General features: G+C 45.1%; 1 protein-coding gene across 1 annotated transcript; it reads left to right on the forward strand.

The window, feature by feature from the left end:
* The first annotated feature begins 167 nt into the window (after window positions 1–167).
* Window positions 168–15,191, forward strand: lmbr1l (limb development membrane protein 1-like). The gene is made up of 17 exons (XM_049018108.1): window positions 168–384; window positions 8,018–8,102; window positions 10,161–10,194; window positions 10,649–10,788; window positions 11,367–11,470; window positions 11,570–11,693; window positions 11,942–12,010; window positions 12,092–12,156; window positions 12,752–12,824; window positions 12,916–13,002; window positions 13,111–13,187; window positions 13,277–13,354; window positions 13,473–13,546; window positions 13,664–13,754; window positions 13,842–13,908; window positions 14,335–14,496; window positions 15,069–15,191. Exons 1-17 carry the CDS (start codon window positions 322–324, stop codon window positions 15,161–15,163), a joined length of 1,488 nt encoding a protein of 495 aa, XP_048874065.1. The 5' UTR covers window positions 168–321; the 3' UTR covers window positions 15,164–15,191.
* The last annotated feature ends 2,234 nt before the right edge of the window (window positions 15,192–17,425 follow it).

The raw sequence follows: 17,425 nt of genomic DNA on the forward strand, positions 1-17,425 counted from the left end.
CTTTATTTTTCTAAGCCACGCCCACACCACCATCTGGCCACACCCAATCCTGACACACGTCACAGAGTGGCCGTGTTAATCCCTCGTGGTCTTTACATGATGCCACGCCTTGCTCTTTCCCAAACTCCGCCCTCGCCCCGCCCACGCCGCCTGGAATATTGTGAGAAGCATTTTCGAAAATCCTCAGTCACCCCGCAACCGCTGGAAACATGTTAGCGGTCCGCTAGCAATAGCGCGAACGGCGAGATGGCCTTTTGATCAGCGTCCCTTCTCTTCCCTGTTGTTTAATCACTCTCCTTGACACGATATGATTGTCCGAGGATGGAAGCAGACGACGTGTCAGTCAGGGAGCAGATGTTCCACGACCGAGTCCGGGAGATCATTGTAAGTAACCGTTACTGCCCACGTTACTGACGGCTGGAAATGCAATCCTCATCGACATGCTAGTTAGCTGCCCGACCACATTTACCATCGCTGTAAGACTGGTAGCTCGGTTAATTTTCTATCGAACGTGCACTTTATGTTTGCGTTTAGTGGAGAATAACCCGTACATTTAAATTGTAGATGAATGAGTACTTTTACTAGTCTCGCGGCTTTTGTTAGAAGTTGCGATTTTGTTGTTGGGGGATTAAACCAGTTAAACTGACTGCGCAGCGGGTAACTGATGCGTAAAATTATCTTAAATTAGTACTGATTCGGACAACCAGTCACTTATAACTTAAAATAACTCTCTGGCACTTTAGTAACAGCAGGAATTATGACGTTACCCAGCTTGATGGTAGTAATCATGCTTACATAATGTGTATCTGCTTCATTATTTCGAATGTGTTTTGGCTGGTTAATTCTGCGCTTATTTTTTGAAGGTAAAGGTTTCAAACCTGCTTTGATGTGTCTCTGTTTTATGTCACATCTCTAAGCAAACAAAAAAAAAACTGCAAATACTGGTTTATGGAGTGATATAGTTACTTCACCCATGTGCACGCCGTCAGGCAAACAGCCTTTACAGACTCCGTGTAATTTTGTTAAAAAGAATTTTTTTTTTTAGTCATTCCATGGAGACAAATTCAGGAACGTTCAGTAGCAGCGGGATTGCTGGAGGGTCTTTAAGCAAATTGCTGTCTAATAGTAAAAGCGTACCATTAGGGATGTGAAGAGGAAAGGGAAATACGGGGAGTTATCGGAATGAGTGGGGGTTGGGTGCTGGCAGGAGATCCTGTGTTTAATGTATACCTGTAGTTTGAGGGGGCTTTGGTGTTTCACAACACATCCTTATTGCTGTGGGCAATGAAGATGGTGGAAGGGGGCTTTGCAACCTGGATGCTGATAGGTGAAATCACTTTGAATAGGCTCATTTCCAAATGATGTGGCCTGATTTGCTCCTGAAAAACACTTTAGGTAAATAGAACTTACAGCATAAAATTAGGACTGGAGCCAGGTTGGTGGGTTGTCTTTTGCACACAGGTAGTCTGTTCCGTGCCCCGGTCCACAGTGGGTGTTGCGTCCGTCATTAATGTACGCCATCCTGGCCTATGGTACTGTGACGTGGACGACATTTACGGCTTTGCTGAACTTTGGACTGCAGAAGCTCTCCAACGAAACACCAGAGGACAGACCCTTAACCTCGCAGAGCTCAGCAGTTCTTACTTGTTCTGACACAGTCTGTCTCAGACTGTGCGGTTAATCAGCTTGATTGAATGGCTGATAAATCAATTGTAAATTTGTAATTGGATATCATAGAACGAACAATGGCATGATTTTACGTGTCCTGCCGCTGTAAAGTTACTGACCAATAATTTTGGTTACAGATTGTAGAAATAACATGCTGATCAAATTAAGTTGCTGCATCTTTTCATTTAGTTGTCGGGTTTCTTTTACTCGTAGAAACTGCACAAAGGAAAATCAAAGTTTGACTTGCAGCCATGTAAAATGTATTGTTTTCAAAATTACTTATGCAAAAATGCTGCTGCACTCAGTGAAGAGGAGAACTGGTCAGCATAAAATATTAAGCTCTTCAAGATGCTACAAGACATATACTGCATCACTGCAAAGCCTAATATGCATGTTATCGGCTAGGATCAATCCATGTGTAATTCAACTATTTTCCAAAAAGGTTTCTGCATCACCATATTTGGCATTGATGAAGTGATTTTTGATTTTCTTTGTTTTATTTATCCCTTTTGAGATGATAGTGCCTGTTCTATACCACAGGTACCAAAAAATATCCACTTCAGAGTGTCGACCGAAAATGCATTGGTTTAGATGATTGTAAGTAGCAGGTGTTTCTCCAGTTTGTCAGGTAAATTCATTTTCAAGATGACTAAGAGCAATATTTTACAGGGACATGCAGTGACAGTGTACTGACTCAGCATTTAACAGGACAGTTATGTAATATGACAGATATGTCCAATACTGAGGCAGGTTTGGAACCAAAGAGACGGTGACTGATACTATTGCTCAGTATGATTTAACAAGATTATACCAGTTTAAACAATATTTTACAGATCAGTAAAAACTCAGTCGGAATCTAAACAAGCCACTTATTAGTCCTTTACATATTAGTATGGTTACCACAAGGAAATAATGGTAGCTTCACAGCATTTCTTTCCAGTGAATGTGCTGGTCTGGATTTGTTCCATATCAGTCCAGAGTACAGAAAGTACAAGCCCTCTACACATGAGGCTGTGTGCCACAGTAATCACCTAGTACATTCGATCTGTCTTATTAAGTAGCTGAATTGTTTGTTCTGTCGAAGTCCAAGTCATCAATTCACCATCTGCTCGAATAACTATTCAGAATGTGCGCTCATCTAAACACCTTCTCTTCTGCAAATCCTAAACCTAGTCGAACCTTTGAAGAAACTTCTTTACCGCTGCGTTTCCTCATATATGAATACTGTGTCTGGAATTTGGCTATGAGTAAAATTACAGGGCCAGTTGCTGTTCCCATTTCCGAACATTCCTCTGGACCGAACATAAAGAATGTGTACAAAAAACGCTACCTTGACATGGCAGCTAATCAGTTGCAGTATTTTTTACACAAGCATTGGAAAAGATGAGCAGCAGACGCATTCAGACAGAGGTGCATGCTGCATGCTGTGCCTCTAAGATTCTCGCTAGTTCTACAGCATGTAAACCCTGTATCCCGCTGTCTGTTTCCCTCACGCTAAAGGGTGCATAAACATGGAAAGCGCATTCTATTTGGCAGTGATTCTAATTTTTAGACTTCCCCAGGACTGCTGCTTTGAGTAGGATGTTAGGACCCGCAGTGCATTTGCGGGCAGCAAACCTACTTTTAACTAAAACCAGTCTAAACTTGCCGCTTGGTGCTTTGACACGCAGCTCTATCTGTGTGGGTAAAGGAGAATCCTGTACTGGCCAAATTGCGGGTCCTAGTTCATGTTTCCTGGATGTACCTGGCTCTGAGTGTAGAATCAGGCCCCATTGCTGGTAAACTTTGTCGGCAACACATCTGCCCCTCTGCAGGAAGGGGGCAGTGGGGGCTCACATGCATTTGATGTTTTTGTCTTGTTTGCCAGCTGTTCTCTGATCCCTTTTGTTTCTTTGTTGTTATTCTCCTCAGTGCTGCTGGAACGGACTAAAGTAATAAACCCTGGGGTGTTTAAATGAGCAGTTTTTACCAATGGAATGGGAGGGGGTGCCAGAGCAATGACGTGTGTTGATTGGTAGGAAGCGCACACGGTTTTTAAGGGCGAGTTGAGGAATGGCCCTCGAGCTGCACGAGCCCTGCAGCAGCCGTGGGCCTCGTGTGAACTTGATACCGTGTTTTCACCCCACAGGAAGCGCGATCTGCTCAGACGGTTGCCAAGGCTTGAGCTGCTGTTCAGGTCTATTGTTTTCGACAAGCTCTTTCAAGCCCAGAGGCGAAGGCCAGTATCCTGTAAGGCAGCCTTTTCCGTTTTTCCTTCCCGAGCCTGATCTGGAGCAGACTTGTGTGTGTTTCTCTTCTACACATAATGCATTTCCCCCCCCTTGTTTCTATAGAGAGAAATTGAGTAGGCTTTTATCCTCTGTCAGATTTCGGGATGGTATGGCAAAGACCTGTCAGGTAGCATGAACTCTTTGCACCCAGAGTAGGTAAGTTTAGTGAAGCGCGTTTTTTATTGTGCAATGGCAGGGAGGCCTTTAGGGTTAGTTTTGCAGATGTAATCCAGGTCTGAGTCTGAGAAGTTGAGTTCAAGGAGTGGCAGGCAGTTGGCATGTTTTTCTGCAAAATAAAACTTGACTTGAAATGCAGGTTCCAAGCGTAGGAGGTTTGTAGCTGTAGCACCCCTGAAGTAAGTCCTTGCTTCACACAGCGCCGTTGCCTGGGTTGTGCACAGCTGAACCGTCTGCTTGCGTGGGTAACCCTTGTCTATGGCGGACATGTTTATAGCGTAGCGTATCTGGCCTCACTGGCTATAACTTTCTGGTTATATTGGGCCAGAGTGTCTGTGTAATTGGTGTACATCGAAAATTGATGTAATTAAGGAGGGGTTAATCATGGCAACATTTTTAATTTTTATTGCATTTTTGATTCTGGTGAAATTTTGCCATGTGACTCACTCATACCTTCCAGTGCGATTTACTTGTTTGGTTGAAAATTTTCCTTTGACATACAGCACCTTTTCTACACAGTGGGTAGCAAAAATTAATAATTCCTATAATTCAGAGGCTCTGCGATATCTCATTGGAAAGCTCAAAAAGAGTACTTTTCCATAGTATGGAAAATTTTGAATTCCTTTAAGGTCAAAGATCATCTCGCAAAATGCATTTTTTAAACTACTTTTGGTCATTAAAAAAACCAGGGAAGGGCATGGATTAACAAGTTTTTTTTTTTACAAAGAAATAGTGCTGTAGTGGTTAGCATTGTTGGGGTTTGAGTGTCTGCCATGGCTCCACGTGTTTGCAAGTTCTCCCCATGTTGTCATGGGATTTTTTTCCCCAGGTTCTCTGTCCCCCCCCCCCCCCCCCCCCCCCCCAATCCAAAAACATGCAGAGGTTAATTGAATTGGAGTTGGCAAACTGTCTGTAGGTGTGAAGGGTGTGTGGCCTGTGATGCGCTGACTCCCCATCCTCGGTTAATCCCTGCCTTGCACCCTTGCGTTCCACTATAAGCTCCGGACCTCCCAACCCTGAATTGGACAGGATGGATGAAAATATGTATGTATGGGTGCTACTTGTGTTTTATACACTTGTTACTTCAGAAATGGTGATGCAGAAACATTTTTGGAAGTGTGTTGAATTAAAATGGAATGACCCATCATTGATAATTTAAAAATGTGTTATAACAAAAATCAAGGGAAGTTATTAAGCAAACTATGGCTGTAACGAGCTGAGGCAGAGGGAGGTGAGACTGAGGTTTCAGGGGGCAGGTGGGCGCTGGAGGGCGCATGCGGTGTCGAATTGTGGCAGTCACTGTCCGTCGCCATAGAGACATGGTGACAGTGTTTCCGTGGTCTTTAGTGCTTGGTAAGTGACCTCCATCGACGGTGACTGTGGACACAAGAATCAATTTGTCTCCCACCAGAAAGACTGCAGGAGGACAGAAGGTGAAGGGAAATAAACATTCATCGAAGCACTGCTGATGCTTCAATTGCTGAAATCCGACGAGGAACATCTGACAGAAAAGTGGAATTTATTTATTAGCTGCCAAGATGGTGTGCTAGAGGTGTGCTGGTGGTCATGTCAAAAAATACATGAGTATATTGAAAATGCTGCCAATACTGGGGCGACTTTAGGAGAGATTTTGAAATGGTTAAGGGCAGACACAGTTTGAGATATAACATCATAGGGTCACATCAACATGGAGATCATTTAAACAGGTTTCTGTGATGACTTTTGCACGGTACTGTGTGTGTGTATGTATATAAATATGCTTGTCCTGTTTCTTTTCTTTTTCGATCCACAAAGTCGTCTTCTGGTTTTGTCTGAAAGCTTTAGCTTGCCAGCAGTATGAAGTAGGACTGTGCCTGTGCGATACGTCGATATATATCACATGGCGAAATAAAAACCTCTATCGTTTCAAATTATGCTCTATGATTTATTTCTTGGTGTCATATATAGTTTACGGCAATGCTTTTTCTTTATTTGGATGGCGGCATGCAGTGTTTCATGCAGTGTTTCATGCCACCACATGGAATGTGGCACTTGTTTGGAAGTTTTTATTGGACTTTATAACCCACAATAGTCAATCCACAAATATGTACCATGATCCACAAATATGTAACTATCCACAAGTACTTGTTTTTTTTAATTTGCGTTGTGTAAAATCATATCCACAAAAATACGGAGTAATTTATGCACGTGACACGTGTTTTGCACATTTGTGGATCGTTACATGTGTGATTTCCCTCCTATTTATTTGCAAACTTTATCGCAGTGTTGGAGTTAAGGATTAAACCCAAACAGGTCTCTGGAATATTTCAGTATAAATCCTCATATTCCCACATACATCATCAAGCAAGAATACCAGGGAGCCGGAAAGTGGGTTCAGCCGTGGGTTTAAACCTTAACTGTGACAACGCGATAAAAATTAACTTGTATTCTCTTTTTACATTCAGTTTTCCAGCTGTTGTATCTTTCAGCAAAAGCAAGCAACACCCTTTGGTTTTTCATGTTTCTTTGCAGGCGTGTTTTAATTAACATTTCAGTGTTTGTGTGTGCAGTTCACGTTGAATAGCCTAGCTGTCTTTTGTACTTCAAACAGACACACACAAAATTAGTAATGGAAAAGTATTGTGAGTGAACTCAAATTTAAAAAAAAATATATTTTCCCACTCTGACCTCCCTATAACGCAGCTGATCTGTAGAAAAAAAATCACAAATGCATCACTATCCACAAATATGTATTTTTATTTATTCATTCATTCATTTTCATTTATATATGACATAAGTTTTATGTCAGTTCATCTCATCCCGATACAACATATAGATATTTTATCGGGATATGACATGACTTGCATCAGTATATGACATTTTGGTCATATCAGACAGCCCTAATGTCTAGACATATTGAATATTGTCGCCACAGCATTAAAACAAAAGTTTTCAAATCTACCAACACTGGGAAATGTATTTAAACATGTGTGCTTGATTAAAAAAAAAATAAATAAATAAAATTGGAACATAGGCAATTACTGACAAAGCAGCCCCCTTCCACTTTGCGTTTATGAGTCTTTGTGCCGGTTACAGTGTTTTGGCATTAATTGCATCCAGTAAACTGACTCTCCTTAAACTTAAATTCAACAGAACACTGAATGGAAAGCAATATACAATAGGAGTATTTATCCTAAGCACCTTAAATCTCTCTTTGTCTCCTTCGCAACATAATAAATTCCAAGTTTAAAATTTGTTAGGTGTCGTCTATGTTCCGGGAGCCACATTGCAAAGTCTGTTATCGTCGCGACTCCTACCCCCCTGCCTCCACCTGTATTTTTATTTTACAGGATAAATGAATAACCTGCCCCCCTCCTAGTGCCCCCACCATCTCTGTCACTTCTATTTCCTTTAATAATTGCTTGTTCTGACACACATGTTAGTATTTGTCAGTAGGAGTTTGAAGGGCAGGTGGCTTATGGTTTAATTTAATTCTTACTGCTTCAGCTTAGTGTCGGTCATGTCTTAGATGCTAACTGGCATATTTAGGTCAGTGAGGCGTAAAGCCAGGGAAAGCAGGTTCTCAGAAGATCTGTGCCCAGTGCTCTGTGATGCCCTGCCTCTCCTGCCCTGCCCCTGGCAGCCATCACCCTGGCTTCGATCCGCTCTATGGGGCATGCATGCTTGGACCTGACTGACTCCTCAGGGGTTGCTGTCGTGTGGCTGCAGCCGATCCCCTCGAGTGCCATTTTAGCCGTTCCCCTCGTCCTCCGTGGGTAGGGTCGTTGGGAGAAGTTGCCCCCAGTAGCTGGGCACCTGTGGCAGGTACAGGTGCTCTGTTGGAGGAGAGCTAGTGAGTGATGACTCTGACTGTTCAGTAATGTCCGCTGTGTTAATGCGGCTTTATCCTGCACCCCCACCAGATTTGCATCCTGCTCTTCGTCTGCCTCTACATCGTCTCCCACCTTATCATCACACACTTCAAGAAGAGCGCAGAGTTTGTCGCGGGTGAGTAACCCCACCCTTTGGGGCCCTTCCCCCTGTGCCCCTTATCTGCCTCGTATTTGTCTCATGGGTGCGATGAACACAGGGTGGGGGCTGGAACACCATTTGAAGTAGGTGGGAACGCGGTGTTTATATACCCATGCCTGCCGGCCAATTGAGACCCTGCCGTGCATTTGTTTTTGTTTTTTTAAATTTTATCTGGTTGTTTTCAGCATGTTATTTTAAGGCCATCGAGTGTGTTTTCAGTAGGTGTTTCAGTGAGCCATGTCAACCCCCACCCCCAATCTGTGATTGTCCTGGATCTGTAGTAGTAACTTATTTGAAATGTAGCAGTGCTACGAATGAGTGAAATGAGTAAGTGATCCGAGTGTTGCAACCGCTGCTGGATCGTTCGCGCATTTGCAAGACTCAGACCGGCAGGAGTGCAGCTCATACCCTCAACCCGTCATTACAGCGCCTCACCAAATGAGCAGGATTTAGAATACAATTGACAGAGGTGGAAAGTTTAGGTTCAGAAAGTACAAATTCAAACCAAGAATTTGTTTCAACCAGCCAGTTAAGCATAAAGAGTCACATTCATCGAGTCCTCAGTTGGTTGGTTGAAACAAAATCTTGGTCTGGATTTGTACTTTCTGGATCTGAACTTCCCACCCCTGAGAATTGAATACAATAAAGTGACTGAAGATTATCTCCTCACCAACTGTATTTTCAGTCCAGTTCACTGTGGTACCTCATAGTGCAAGGTACCAGTTAATTATCTGGGTCAGGACACTGGTGAAGAATTGCTCTTTGTAATTAATCATTATATTCAATAGGCAATAACTGGTGTGTTATTTTTATGATGAAATACTGGGAGTGATTCATCTGCAAGGAATGAAAGGAGTCAATTTAGGAGTCGTTTAAAATTATCTGTCATCTGTGGCAAGACAAGCTGTCATTTTATAGAGCTGACAAAACCAAAAAACTCCATTGTAGACCTTGTCAGCATAGAATCTCTTAAAGTTATTGCATTTTTTAAATGGGTATTATAAACAAAATGATTTGGAGAAAAATCCATAATTATGCGTTTCAGTCATATTTATTTTTAAGGGAAATTCAGACATTCATTCAAACTCATTACAACAATGGTCATTATTATTTTGAGCTTTTAGATTAGGTCGACATTTTTGTGTCCTCTGGATGATAACATTTATTGCCTCAATCTCCAGCTTTTGCGGTGGTGTTGGAAAAATACACATTTCTTAGGATAATATGCGTGTTATACAAACTATAGTTTTGTTTTTTTAAGTAAAACAATGCGTTCTGAATAAAAGCTTTCACTCAATCAAGGTTTTGAAAAGTAAATCGATTAAATTTTCTTCTTACTGTGTGTGAATTTTTTTTTTTTCTACAATAGAAAATGTTATTATATTTGCTATAATTAAAAATGCTTACTCAGTAATGGAAGTCCGTTTGCCGGGGATCACAGTCAGTGAGCGTAATATGTGTAAACGAAGTGGCAGAAGTGACCATTAACATACTGGGGCAGGAGATGGATGCGGGAGGGTCCAGAGGGCTTGGCACAGTGCCCACAGGGCTCCCGTCATGCTCACAGGTATTCTGAGCATGCGGAGTAAACGCTCCTGTTTACTCATGGGAACGTTTGTTATTCACAGGCTGAGCCAAGCTGATCCGTGTCTGCCTGACAACACAGAGAAAGATTGATTTGTTTTCCGTCTCTTGGCTTCCCTCTCCCTACTCCCACTTTTCCGTCACGGCATTTACCTCTGTCAGCTCGCCCTAAATCTTATATTTCAAACTCGTAAAGCACATGTCTTTCCGCTGTGTCATAGGTCCCTAAATCTTACACTTGACATGTTTTGTATACTGTCTTAGCCAAGAAAATACCCAGTCTCTATGTGTGCATATATACCAGAAGGAGCTGCTGTCAAATTTATTTATCTTAATCGCTGGTATGTGAGCAGTGCGTGTCATGACTAATGCAGCTGGCTGCCGATTGGTGGGCTGAGCCCAGCAGACTTGTGGCTGTCGTCAATTGATGTCCATCTGTTGCTGTTTCAGATGACAGTGAAGATGCCATGGTGAACAGGATTGCGTAAGTGTACTCCTATTTCCCAAGACACCCCCCCCCTTCAATCTGCTCATTTATTTCTGTTTATTACTCTATCCATGGTGTAAGTTAGGGTCAGACCGAGCTGGTTTTGGAGCACATGTGTATTTACAGGCATTTTTAATTGTAAATGTCCGTCTACGTGGTATTGAAGTGATGCCCTGTCTGTCTACAGCTTCTTGAGCCCCTCTGTCCTGTTTTGTTGCCCTTTGTCCCTCCACAGTGGCACCTACTCCCCCCCCCCCCCCCCCCCCCCTCTGCTGGAACACATCCAGTGCAGGGACACAGATCACAGATACCTCTCTAACTCTGCAGATAGTCGCCTGTTTTGTACACTCATTTCAAAATTCCTCCCTGGTAATCCACTGCCTCTCTGCTTCTCCCTCCCCTGTTCTTATCTGCCCCTCTGCCCCTCTTTCCTTTCTCATCACTCCCCCAGGCTTTGGCTGTGCACCTTCACGCTCTCCGTCGCCGTGGGCGCCGTCCTCCTGCTGCCCTTGTCCATCCTGTCCAATGAGGTCCTGCTCTCGTTTCCGCACAGCTACTACATGCAGTGGCTCAACGGCTCACTCATCCACGGTAGGCCGCCCCTCACTGCTCCACCCTGAGACCCACGGTCTAGCAGGCTAGCCGGGCAGCTCTGCTGGTTGGCCTCGATACCTGCCACCCAGCCCGAGATACTAGTGAACCTGGGCAACGGCGTCCACAGAAAGCCCTAAATAAAGACTGTGCACCGTATGAATAGTCGAATTACGGACCATCATGGTGCCTCATGAGGTTTCCTGTCACAGTGCGATGAAGGACCCCTCCTCATCAGTGTCTCTGGGGTTGAGGTTGCTGTTAGGGGCTTCTCTGCTCGCCCTGAGGAACTCCTTGCCTCTACAACTCGCTTCCTGTATTTTTGCACGTCGACATGAAATATCTGCCGTTCACTTCGGGAGCCTTGAGAGAGCGGGATTAACGGCGTGATGTCACTCTGAGGCACAGCCCCGTAACTCGCTCCTTCCCATGACTGCTGGAGCAGACATCCCTGCTTTCTTGGCCGCTGTTATGAGGGCAGCTCTGCTTTTCATTTTCATGAAATGAAAACAATGCGAGCGCTTCTTTCAGACCCCCCTCTCACACTTCTGAGTTTAACGCACGTGCTCCCCTCCCAGGGCTGTGGAATCTCGTCTTCCTCTTCTCTAACCTCTCCTTGGTGGTCCTCATGCCCTTTACCTACTTCTTCACCGAGTCCGAAGGCTTCGCTGGCTCCAAGAAGGTACAGCGCAACCTCACGCTGGACATTCCTGTCTCTCTGCCTGCCGGTTCTGCGTGGGGAATTGCGTGCCTGACTCCGTTTTCCCCCTTGTGCCCTCAGGGCGTGATGGCACGGGTCTACGAGACTGCTGTGGTGCTGCTTCTGCTCACGCTGCTGGTGCTCGGCATAGTGTGGGTGGCCACGGCCCTCCTACACCAAGACGCAGCCCGGGAGAGTCTGTACGGTGAGTCACACTCCACTTTCCTGTAGCTCAACAAGTAGGAAATGGCGCCAACAACGCAAAGGTCATGGATTCAATTCCCAGGTAGCACGCACAAATTATAAGGCCTCCCTCTACTGTAAGTTGCTTTAGATGAAGCATCAGGTGAAAATGTCCTGTGTGAGAACAGCACCACCTGTTGGCATTTGGCTGAAATGACACAACTCACTTTTTCCAGTAAGACTGCTCTCCCCCCCTTCTCTCTCTGTCAGACCTGTGGGAGTATTACCTGCCGTACCTTTATTCAGGCATCTCGCTGTGTGGGGTCCTGCTGCTGCTCTGTAAGTACACCCCCGGCTCCCTAGCACTGCTGGGACGCCCCCTGACTGCTGTGTCGTCACTCTGCACCCCTTTCTTTGCAGTGTGCACCCCCTTCGGACTGTCCCGCATGTTCAGCGTCACTGGAAGCCTACTGGTCAAACCACGAGTAAGCTACAGCCGCCTCGCCACCAGCTTATTGTGTTTTTCATTTTCGTTTCATATTTCATATTTTTTCTAATATACCTAGATTAATTTGTTTTCACTGGTTTTATGTTATGCATTTGTTTATTACATTTTAAATATCTTTTTATTAAGAAATATTTATACTTAGTTTTTATATATAAATATCTCAAATATTTGTTTCCATTTAAGAATAGTTTTTTATTTCTAGGGATAGATAGAAAATTCTAGAGCTATTTCATGTGTCTGATCTTCAAGGAATTCTGCATGAGTGGACACACAATTCACATTATGTACTTATGTCGTCAAAATAGCCAAAACATGTTCTAGGTATTATGAATGGTTATTAAACAAAGCAAATCATTACTATAGCTAAATAGTAATGTAAAAATGGTAAAGTATTTGACATTTGTTTTTATTTAGTTAGTTTTGCAAGAAATATTTATAATTTTTATTTTTTTGTTTTATTTTTGTACTTGGTTTTCGTTTTCATTAGGTGTAATAACCTTGCCTCGCAGTTGTGACCTTTACCCGTACAGACGCCGCAAGCGTTTAATGCTTCCTCTGTGTCGCTCTCTCAGCTCCTAGAGGATGTGGAGGATCCCATGAACTGTGCTCGGCTGGAAGAGGCCTCTCTCTCCAGAAAGCTCTCCAGTAAGTGTGTGTGTGACAGGCGGCAAAATGGATCTTTCAGATTGCCGGTGCCGTATTAGGATGAGAGTGTGATGTTTGTGTCTCACTGCAGACAGCCCCGGCTCGACCTGGACGGCGCTGAACATGGAGGCTGTGAGAAGGGAGCTGTTTAGCACCCGCTCTAGGCGTGTCGCTCTGGGTAAGGATGGCAGCCCCCAGGGGCACCATGGCACATGGCAAAATGCCTTTATGGGGTTTTGTTTGCTTGTTTTGTATGCCCGTCTAATGGCCTGCTTTTAACCTACAGAGATGCGAAGGCGTGCATCGCCATGGCAGCGTAACTTGGGTTACCCTCTGGCCATGCTGCTGCTGTTGGCTCTCACGGTAAGGTCGCGCTGCTGGGCCTCTTGCATGCAGGCTGCCATTGAGGCGAGGTCCTCAGTCTGACGCCATGCTGCTGCCTGTCTGTTCAGGTGGTGTGTGTGCTGATGGTTAGTTTCCACGTATTGGAGCTGCTCTTCGACGAATCTGCCATGCCCAGAGGAATGGAGGTCAGTGACCCTGCACTGACCTGCCGGCCATGCTGCTTAGTGTAGCCATTTCTGACCAATTTTAGTATTTTAAACGGGCATGCAGTTTGACCAAAGGCTTATGTTTTCACCTCCCCAGGACCCCCTCCTGGGAGCAGCCTCCTTCTCCATGTTTGGATCTCTGGGAGCCACAGTTCAGGCTGTCCTAATCCTGTATCCTTTGTGACTCGTCACACAACATGGCACTGGCTGTGTAGGTCTATCGTCGTTTTTGTCCCGCTCGGCGATCCGTCCCATGTGCTGCGTCTTGCCCTTGACTCAGCGGCTCAGGTATCTGATGTTGTCGTCGGTGGTGGGCTTTTATAGCTCCCCCCTCTTCACGGGACTCCTCCCCCACGCTCAGGACACCACTCTAACACAGGTGCGTCTTCCAGCCGCTCGGGGGGTGGGGCTACATGACAGGCGGGTGTAGCGAGAGCCCTAAGATGGCCCGGTTCTCTGTCCTCAGATCATCGGGAACTGTGTGTCCCTGCTAGTTCTCAGCTCAGCACTGCCAGTCTTCTCCCGGACTCTGGGTGAGTCTAGCCTCTGTAGTGCTGTGTGTGTCCGTGTGTGTGTGTCCGTTGTGTGTGCCCGCAAAGATCTCTGAATACAATCAAAAAACGAAAAATTCCAAAAGTCTCATAATTAGTTTGGTTCTTGAGATTAGATGAATGGAGAGTCCCCACAGAGACACACACACACAGGTTTGTAATTATATATGTGTGTGTGTGTGTGTGTGTGTGTGTGTGTGTGTGTTTTCCATGTGCTGATGTATAGGGGCTTTACCAGACTGCAATATCACTGTTCTCCAGTTGATGTCACTGTCAGACGTACGAAAACCCTCAACACGTAGATGGCCGATGGCCCAGTGACTTTCAAGTTTAATGCGGGGGCAGCATTATAGTGTAAAATCAAAATGTTCCTTTGCTGTTTCTCTTCTTTCTGTCATGGCTTCTCAGGAATCACACGGTTTGACCTGCTGGGGGACTTCGGACGCTATAACTGGCTGGGAAATTTCTATATCGTGTTCTTGTACAACATGCTGTTTGCGGGGCTAACCTCCGCCTCCCTCATCAACACAGTAACCTGGGCCGTGCAGAGGGAGCTCATTCGGGCCTTTGGTGAGTCTCCAAAACGTCTTCTGTGGTTAGCAGTCACAGCTCTGCTCTTGGGCCCCAGTTTAGTCATGGCTTGCGTGAAGGGCGTCATTATAAATCTCACGCTCACATCGTTCGGTGGCCTCAGTGTGTCAGGCAGATCAGTGCTTTTTAAAATGTCTTCCGAGGGGGGCCGTGGCCACAGTGAACGAGTGCATAACCCCCCACATGAGAATTAACCGCCTTTCTCGTGCTCTCGGGCGCCGCTGCGTGCAAGAGGTGTTCCCCATACCGTGGGCTGGGCTCTTTCCTCAGATAGAAAGTGTACAATTCTCTCAGGAAGGTGGGGGCGGGGGGGGACAGGAGGGTGTAGGGGGGCCTCTTGGTGGAAGCAGGCCAAGCTATTGAGCCCCTTGAAAAGACGCCATCTCGCTCCCCACCTAAGACAAACACGACTCGGCTTGAGCACGGCTGCAGGCCCCTGAGCCTCGCTGGTTCTCGTCGCGGCCCTTGGCACACACTCTGATTCCCCCCCCCCCCCCCCCCCCAGAAGCTTCTTTTCAAGTTTCACACCAAGGTAACCCTTACATCCACAGGTCTCCACAAGCTTCAGAAACTGCCCTTGACAGTGTCGCGCTCCACAGTCCCCTTCAAGCTCCTCGTCACCAGCGGGTTGTCCAAGATCCAGTGATCTGTCGCGTCGGAGCATCGTCGAGGTCTCGCTGGCGTCTTTCCGGTGGACGAGAGTCGCTGTGGCGGCTCGGTCTGAGAGACTGGGGGGGGGGGGGGGTCTCGGGCCACCTGGAACATGGCTGTTAGACGTGCGCGTCGGCTGCACAAACAGGGACACGTGGTGCCTTGCCGCTGGCACTGTGAGGCCCTGCAGAAGTCGGGGGTGCGTGCGTATCCACTCCTGCGAGATCGAATTTCGAGCCGTCGTGAGAAGACTGGAGCTGTGTGCACGACCTCTCCGTCTGTTTGAGTTCAGCCTGTACTGAAACCCAGAAGCCTATTCAGCACAATTCCTGGCAGAGGTGATTTCTGCCTGTTCAACACTGGGCATAGAAAGGGAATTTCTGATACAAACTCATCCAGTCTTTTCGGAGAACCACGTCATGGCTGCGACTCGATTTCCTTTTCCTGGATCAAACTGGATTCTATTCTTGCTTTGGGAGGAAGGTTAACATTTAGACACTTCCTGTCTATGTAGTGGTTTCTCACTCATTACCCTCAGGCCTCCCCTGTGAAATAATGTATTTTTTATTATTTTTTTGGAGCCATGTTTTTATTTCTAACCTTTTTCATCTTGTAAAGCTGGTTTCCTCTCTTTCCGTGCATATTGCCATTGAGACTTTGAGGAAGATGACCACAATGCGGGAAAAAGATATTTATAGGCCTTTGAATGGAGAGAGGAGCCCGGTGTAACATGGTCATGCAGAGAGCTACCTCTGTATGTATATTCCAGTGCACATTTGAACATGTATTATGGTCATTGTTGTCTGTGTCTGTACTGTTGCGTTAGTTTTACATGGGCACTGATAAAACACATGCTGCCACATGGTGCAACCACTGGAAAGCCAGTGATGGGAAAGAGTACTATTGGCTATGGGTGGCCAACAAACCGAGACCAAGTATAACTAAACTGTTTACATTGTGTGTGTGTGTGTGTGTGTGTGTGTGTGTGTGTGTGAGAGAGAGAGAGAGACCAAAGTGCAATAAACTCAGACTAGGTTTTGGGGGGGGGGGGGGGTACTGTGATTGTTAGATTTATCTTTGGTTACTGTCCTGAAATTGATGGAGACTCCAGTAATGCAGTGTTTCTCCAGCCCCCTGTATCATGCACATGAGTGTTGATTGTGTCATTGTTTAGATGAATGTTTTTCATTTATATGTTACTGTGCAGTAATTTTTTTTTTTGTTTTTCCAGGATGTGGCATAACCAAAAAGAAACGGGTGTAAACGTGTCTTATTTAAGCCTCCTCAGCTTGAATTTTAGGGAGGGATGAAAGGAAAAGGTAGTACTTCTTAGACGAATATAGCTTGTCAGTCTATGTGGATGTTAATTGCCAGTGTTCTGGCATTTAAACCTATTAGGGTTTAGTCAAAGAGCAAGGATTCGGCTAGCTGGAAGTCTCTAGGAGAGTTGTAAACATTGTTTTGCCGAAAGTATATATGACCATAATGACTTTCAGTTTACATGCTTTGAATGTATATTGAATCTCCTTGCTTCTATATAGCTATGCCATACTTGCCTTGGACTGAATCCTCTACCTCTGGTTTCCAATAGAGGGCAGTATTTTATCCACAAATTAGTTTGCTCAAACCTTCAGTGACATCAACTGTTCAGATTACTATTTTGGGATATCATTATAGACATGCCCTCATTCCACCCTCACAAAGGTAATTGCTAAAATATAAGTTTAGTTGACTTCTTGCACAAAAGAGCTAATCAGAAATAAACTGTGATTATTCTTACTGTGATTGAATTACTTTCAATGGGTCGGACTTTATTTGGGTAAGTTTTTAATGTAGAAGTGAATTGATGTTTTTAGTTACCAGTGAGACTGGAGATGCTTTTTTTAATAATTATTTAAACGCAGTGCAGTTTTGAGATTTCACATTTTGTGAGTCTTTGATGTTCCATTTTTACATGTGAGAAGGTCCTGTATTGTGAACTGTTTTCCTAGGGGGGAGAAATCTACATTAAATGTGTTTTTCAGTCTCCTTTGTCTGAGTGGGCTGGTCGTTGCGTGTGTGAGCAGAGTCCATCTGTATCACCCTGCAGAGGAGAGCCGGTATCTCGGATCCGCTTCGTCTGTAAACTCCCCTCATGTCTGTCCCCGCTCGGCGCTGTTTGTGCGCGCGTGTGCGTGTCCGTCCCCATCCCTCCCAGCCTTTGCCCCTCCGCCTTTAATCAAGCAAAGAAAAAAGGTTATTTTTCTCTGCGTCTTTC

The sequence above is a fragment of the Brienomyrus brachyistius genome, chromosome 6, assembly GCF_023856365.1.
Source record: "Brienomyrus brachyistius isolate T26 chromosome 6, BBRACH_0.4, whole genome shotgun sequence".
In the NCBI taxonomy this organism is placed as follows: Eukaryota; Metazoa; Chordata; class Actinopteri; order Osteoglossiformes; family Mormyridae; genus Brienomyrus; species Brienomyrus brachyistius.